Source organism: Vitis vinifera, chromosome 19 (assembly GCF_030704535.1).
Source record: "Vitis vinifera cultivar Pinot Noir 40024 chromosome 19, ASM3070453v1".
Lineage (NCBI taxonomy): Eukaryota > Viridiplantae > Streptophyta > Magnoliopsida > Vitales > Vitaceae > Vitis > Vitis vinifera.
This window is the reverse complement of record NC_081823.1, coordinates 24011158-24018341: the sequence shown is the minus strand read 5'-3', so window position 1 is coordinate 24018341 and position 7184 is coordinate 24011158. Positions and strand designations below refer to the sequence as shown.

Below are 7184 nucleotides of genomic sequence, written 5' to 3'. Positions count from 1 at the left end.
ATGTCACATGTGAACTTGTAAAAAAATATACCAATAATATTTATGTCGAATCAAGATTATGCTTACGACTTTAAAAAAAATGAGAGTTATTTTATCAGTGATAATTATTTCAGCCTTAAGCAAAAATATTTCCTTACACATACATTTCCACCAACCCCCCACCACGGCCACTTACCCCCAGTGGCATTACGTCTGCTTTCCATTATTCTATCCAGCTTCAAGGGCCTGAATCTTGCCCTCTACAAATAACTAATTGAAGGTCAACAAGATCATCTCATGATAGTTTATCAACCATACGATAAACACATAAAAGTCAAAGATCACTAGACAGTATAAATTGGGATCATTGGTATAAGGTTATTGCACCATCAACATTCAACAAAACTAGAAGATTTTCAAGCTTCATTCGACAATGGCTCCTAGCTTTGATGATGGCGACTCACTATACAACTTTGTGGTCAGAGATGGCAATGGTGTTAAAGGCATGGTGGACCTTGGTCTGGAGAAGGTGCCAGAGCAATACATTCAGCCACAGCATGAGCGCATAGACAAGCTCAAAGCAAGTTCCTATGATCGGCCGCCAATAGATTTATCAATGCTTGGCGGACCTCAGCATAGCCAAGTGATGGAGTTGATAGCCGAGGCAGCCGAGAGTGTGGGGTTCTTCCAAGTTGTGAACCATGGGGTGCCCAATGAAGTGCTGGAGTCGGTTAAGAGCGCGGCGCATGAGTTCTTTGGACAAGCTCCTGAGAAGAAGGCGGTGTATCGGAAGGGGGTGAGCCCGAGCCCGTACGTGAAGTATGGGACGAGCTTTGTGCCTGAGAAAGAGAAGGCATTGGAGTGGAAGGACTACGTTAGTATGGTGTATACGAGCGATGCCGATGCATTTGAATTTTGGCCTAATGAATGCAAGTAAGATGTTTTTAATCGACCCTAATCCTATGAGTAATACATTTTCTTTTGTGATAACTTGATAGATATGTACACTACTCACGCCTCATGATTAAGTTGATGGTTTGAACCATATAGGTATAAAACTTTGGATATGTGAGACTCTATTTCAAATTTTCACATAAAGTAAGAGTCATCTATATATATTATATGAGTTATTTCTTTGAAGTGTTAGAAACTTCTACCCATGCAATGTGGAATATTGTAGTAATCCTCTCATACATCTTCACCATGGCCCATGGAATTTATGGGTGGCTTAATTACTATGTTTCTGACTAAGAATTAATTTTGATATCATTTATGTCTCATATAGCTTAATTATTATATTTTCGATTAAGAATTAATTTTGATATAATTTACGTCCCATATAAATATTATTTACCTTGGATCCACTACCTTTGCAATTTGGAAAAATGGTTCTAAGCATGTTAAATGAATCTTCTTTAGTAACTATTCCTAGACCCTTCAGGTGACTTACAACAACAAGATTCTTATATAAATGGTCCATATTGTATAGAAATATTCATTGTAGTAATCCATGAAATATACAAACAAATCTAACTCGAGATTGGTAGATGATTAGATCTATGTATTAAAAAAAAATGAGGAACTTGCGAGATGGTACAATGGCCCATTTACATGGGGCACTTTTTAGGCCTTGTTTATGATAAACTTCATGGCATGCAATATTATTCATATTTTCCGCAGGGAAGTAGCGCTAGAGTTCCTGAAGGCATCCATCTCAATGGTGAGAAGAATACTAGAAGTGTTAATGGAGAAGCTTGGAGTAACTCTAGATGAATCAAGAATCGATGGCCTCATTGGTTTAAAAATGGTGAACATGAACTTCTACCCCACCTGCCCTAACCCGGATCTCACCGTTGGCGTGGGACGCCACTCTGATATGGGCATGTTAACGGTGTTGCTACAAGATGGTATCGGCGGATTATACGTGAAAATGGAGGAAGACATCACAGGTGCTGGAAAGAAAGGAGAGTGGGTGGAGATACCACCCACACCAGGCGCATTGGTCATCAATGTTGGTGATACATTACAGGTTAGATTAATACTGATATACTTACAAAATTTAGTTATAGAAGTACATAAAATCATACTCAAATGGACATTTCTTTGATATGAATGTATGCAAATTTTTAGATATTAAGCAATGGGAAGTACAAAAGCGCAGAACATAGGGTGCGTACCACAAGCACTCAATCCAGAGTGTCGATCCCTATATTCACCATTCCGAGACCAAATGAGAAGATCGGGCCATTGCCTCAAGTGGTTGAGAGAGATGGGGTTGCTCATTATCGCGAGGTTGTGGTTGAGGAGTACATGAACAACTTTTTTGGGAAAGCTCATGAAGGGAAGAAGTCACTAGATTTTGCTCAGATCAACTCCTCTTGAAGCAAAGACTAATCACATATACATTATTATGGTTTTTCTTTTGCATGGTTGGTCATCCAAAATTGATTTGCCTTGACGTCAAACATATGTGGCATAGGGCTAAATAAATTGTCCTCAAGCGTGTCTTTCTTTAGTAAATTAAGAATCCTTTGCCTTAATAAAGATAACTGTTTCACTCGGGTCTTAGTTAAGTTTTTGTGGTTCGAATTAAGGTGCCCTTTTGATCAACATCATTTGCAGACAAATTGATAAAAGGATCAAAGGCTAACTCTTGTTAATTCTATATAACATATAGTTGATGATGCCATTAATTTATAGATCAGTTCATAAAAGTATTTTGAAACTCTAGGAAATAAACCTTATTATATATGGTTCATTAAGCTTGAAAAATATTTAGGAAACAAGAATGTTTTAGACCAACCAATCCATCTACCTTAGCCATAAAGATTTCACGGACTTTGTGCATAGGAAAACATGCCATGGGATTAGTACTCACCTCTTCCTTCTTGTTAATGATCACTATAACATATGTGCTTATAATTTTTCATCATCCATGGAATGACTAACTTCTAGTTTTTTTTTTTTTTTTTCATATTCATCATTTTATGACTATTCATTATCAAATTGATTCTTCTCTAATTTTCTTTTCATCAATCAAGGCATTAAAATGTTGCTCAAGAGAAGATGCATGGACAAGCTTTAACTTGTTTGATTCAAAATTCATTAGGAATTACTTATTGCTTCTTCAATTTAAGAATTGATTTTATGTTTATGTTTATCCAAAATTCTTGAGAGACATGTTCTATTAGCCTATGTTGGAGTACATAGCAAATTTTTCAACAAGGATCTTCTACTTTGATCATGGGTGCCACTAGGTAGCTTTAGGCATCCATAATAGATAGTTGGGAGACTAATAAATGATAATATAGTAACTCACATTGTATGAGAATGAGTGATACTGTAGATTACCGTCACCTTTTTTGGTGAATAAAGATTTCTCTCATCCTCTCCATTATTATTTTTTTTTTCCCTTTTATTTTATTACTAGAGTAACAGTTTTGAGTATTTCAACAACCTATTTATGGCTTGTTGGAGACTGGGAGGCCATGTTAACGGTTATCACCATTGGTCATCAGTCATCACTAGAGTTTAACCTTGGCTTGATGGCCCAAAAGCCCATATGTACTAACTTGGGCTTTAAAATGAAATGGGCTTTGATGATTAGGTCGTTTTCAACTTTGGGCTTATCTTTGAGCATGTTTATGGGCTGATGTTGTGTTTGGCTGGGCTGCCCATGGATTGAAATATTGCATCGGCCCAAGAAGCATGTCAATGGGCCTAAATGGGCTGTCCCTCTTGCATTTCTTCTTCTTCTAAGCTCTTGGACGTGATAGTGTTATCAGAACTCAATAGATGTTACCTTTGTGCTTGTTCATTCTTTCATTTTTATGCCTAAGACCTGAAATTTTTTTACTCAAAATCAGAAATTGAAAAACAAAGATCTAAAATGAAAATGGCTTATTTATTAGCTTTGAGATTTGTATTGATACTTATAAAAATTATTCTTACTTCTAAAATAGTTATAAAAAAAAGAAGAAAAAAAAAGCTTTTGACAAAAAAAAATAATTGTTATCATTGTAGAGAAGAAAGTAGAAAGGGAAGAAATTGAGGAAGAAGAAATAAAATACTAATAATGAAGTTGAATAATATTTCATTACCAGATCTCCCTCTTTTATAAAAAGTGCAAATATATATATATATATATATATATATATATATATATATACATCAATATGAACAATCATCCACAAATTCTCACAATGTGATAAATTCACATATATAATACTCCACTTTGGATGATCATAAGACTATTGACTCATTAAAATCTTATTAAAAAATCAATGGAGAAAAGTCGAGTAAAGGAAAAAGAGTATAATATTATTCAAATAATTTAACCATTATGATTGTCTCATTAAAAACTTTACTAGTAAAACCTTATGGGACAAAATATGGACAAAGGAAAAAATGGTGCAATATATCTATATTAGTATTCTCCCCCTCGTATAGATATGATTATGTTTTCTTCAATAGTTTGACTAGTAGATCTCTTAATCTCTGTATTCCAATATTGTATCTTAATTTTTTTTAATGTAGTCAATGGTAACGCTTTTGTAAATAAATATAATAGATTATCACATGATTTGATCTCTTGAACATCAATTTTTGTGTTATCTTGGAGCTTGTGAGTGTAGAAGAATTTGGGGAAGATATACTTAGTTCTATCATATTTTATAAATCCACATTTAATTTGTGTAATATAAGCAACATTATTTTCATATAACTTAATAGGATTATCTTTGACAGAGGGTGGTCCACATGATTCTCGAATGTACAATTCACCTTAATTATATACATTCATGACTTACTTCATGTGAATATCTCTGAATGATTTGAAAAGGTAATTACTATTGTTTGTTTGACTGATCTCCATGATATTGTCATACTACCATAGGTAAAAATACATGCCCTATTTGAGATCAAGTTTTATAGGAGATTAAAAGATAGTTAGCATCTGCATATCCAAGTAATTAAGATTCTGATCATTTCAAATAAAATAAACCTATGTCGATTGTTCCATGAAGATATTACAGTATATGGTTAACTCTATTCCAATATTTTCAAGTAGGTGCAGAACTATATCTTGTAAGTAAGTTAACAAAGGACATTATATATAGTTGCATACAGTTTGTAAGATATATTAGAACACCAATAGCACTAAGATAAGGCACTTCTAGATTAATTAATTCTTTGTTATCTTCTTTAGAATGAAAAAACTCATTTTTCTCTCCAAGTGATTGAACTATCATTCGAGAACTTAATAGATGTGATTTATCCATATAAAAGTGCTTTAAGAACTTCTCTACATATGTTAACTAATAGACTAATATTTCATTTGGAAAGTACTCTATCAGTAAGCCAAGACAGAACTTTGTTTTCCTAAGGTCTTTCATTTCAAATTCTTTCTTTAAATAATTTATTGTTTTTGTGAGCTCTTCAAAAGTCCTAACAAGATTTTAGTCATCAACATATATTGGAATAATTGCAAATCTGCTTATGAATTCTTAATAAAAACATGTGTACATATAAAATTATTCACATACCCTTCTTTTAGTAAGTATTTGTTAAGGTAATTATACCATATACGTTTTGATTGTTTCAATCCATATAAGGATCATTGTACCTTGACAAAATACATACTATAAGGATTGGTAATATTTGCTTCAAGTAATTTAATTCTTCAAGGATTTTCATGTATATATTATTATCCATAGATCCATATAAACATGTCGTAAACTAAGACTAACAAACTAATTGAAAATTAAAATGTGATTGCATCATGATGGGAGAGTGTGTTTCCTTGTAATAAATACCAAGTCAAAGAAAGAGAGAAATAAAGTCAAAGCTTCCTCCTTTCCATTGCCCATACTTTGGAGTGTCAAGATCGCGGTTTGAGTCATCAGGAGGAAGATCTTGGGTGTACAATACTTCCAAAATTTTCAAGCATGTTCATCGGATGGATTCTAATTTAGAAACATCCATATCACAAGTATGAGTTTCAAATCTCTAGATCTTTATTTTAAAATAGTTTTAAAGTCATTTTTTTTATATTGCTTTAGATCTAGAGATTCCTAGAGATAAATGCATACTCTCTACAAGATCCATGGCATGGGAACAAAGTAATTCAAGGTTCCCGACAATATTTACCTTAACATTGGGCATAACCTTTTTTTTTTTTAACTTGTCAGTTTTGGATTTATGTATTTCATGGACTTATATTTCCATAATATTTGGAAGTTTCTTCTACTAAATGATCGTCTGTTATTATATATACTTACTTGTTATTCGCCTATTATAAATGATTCATGTTTGGATTTATGCATTATCTGATATCTTGTATTGTTTTCCAAATATCTTCACTTTAGTTTCTTTACATTATGTACTTTCTATAGTTTATAGAATATTTTGATAATAGCCATCAATTGGACTAAAAGCTAGTTAAGCCCACTAGCGGATCACCCAATTCAACCAATCGAGCATGTTTGTATTTTAACAATTACCTATTATATTTGTACCTCCAATGGCTAGCATACTGGTGAACCAGCTAAGGTTAACAGGTTGAGGTAAATTATACCTAATAGCTACTCTGACTTTCTATCTCATATGTGAGATCTCATTTAAGCTTTGATTGTTAGGAGAGCTTTGTGATTTTACTACTCATCAATCCAAAGGCTTTCAACATCTTGTTTAAGTGCATTACCTTTAATCTTGCTTTTCATTTATGTCATCTTCAACTTAAACTTGTGCTAGGATTTTGTGATATTAACTTTATTAAATTATTACATTTTGAGTCTATTCAAGAGTGAGAAATGTATTGAGGAAAAGTGTGAGAAGGTGTCTTGGAATCAAGAATCCAAGTTTAAAGAATTAAGGTTTGGTTGAAGTCTTAAAAGTTAGTTTAACCCTTAACTTAGAGCTTCAAAAGGGTAGACATAGGACAATATAGGGCAAAACCACTATAAATCTTATATTTACGAATTTCTTGCCTTCCATTTATTCACTTTACTATATATTTAGTTAGTCATTGTTGGTAATTATAGTTATTTGCATCCATTTCACTAATGATGATAAACAAGAAGGCAAATTAGAATGAAACTCATGTTTAATAAATAGTGAAATTGGATTCTTATTGTTTATTGTTTAGTGGTCGATCGTATGAATTTTTTTTTTAATTTATTCATTTGCAATTTTAATTAATTTAATGC

General features: G+C 32.7%; 1 protein-coding gene across 1 annotated transcript; it reads left to right on the top strand.

Moving 5' to 3' along the window:
- Window positions 1-263: 263 nt before the first annotated feature.
- LOC100259503 (scopoletin 8-hydroxylase) lies at window positions 264-2552 on the top strand. The gene is made up of 3 exons (XM_010646610.3): window positions 264-912; window positions 1660-2008; window positions 2110-2552. Exons 1-3 carry the CDS (start codon window positions 413-415, stop codon window positions 2359-2361), a joined length of 1101 nt encoding a protein of 366 aa, XP_010644912.1. The 5' UTR covers window positions 264-412; the 3' UTR covers window positions 2362-2552.
- Window positions 2553-7184: the final 4632 nt, after the last annotated feature.

Coding starts and splice junctions, on each gene's coding strand:
- LOC100259503 (XM_010646610.3), top strand. CDS start 413: ATGGCTCCTAGCTTTGATGATGGCGACTCACTATACAACTTTGTGGTC. Junction 913..1,659: donor TTTTGGCCTAATGAATGCAA/GTAAGATGTTTT, acceptor TATTTTCCGCAG/GGAAGTAGCGCTAGAGTTCC. Junction 2,009..2,109: donor ATGTTGGTGATACATTACAG/GTTAGATTAATA, acceptor GCAAATTTTTAG/ATATTAAGCAATGGGAAGTA.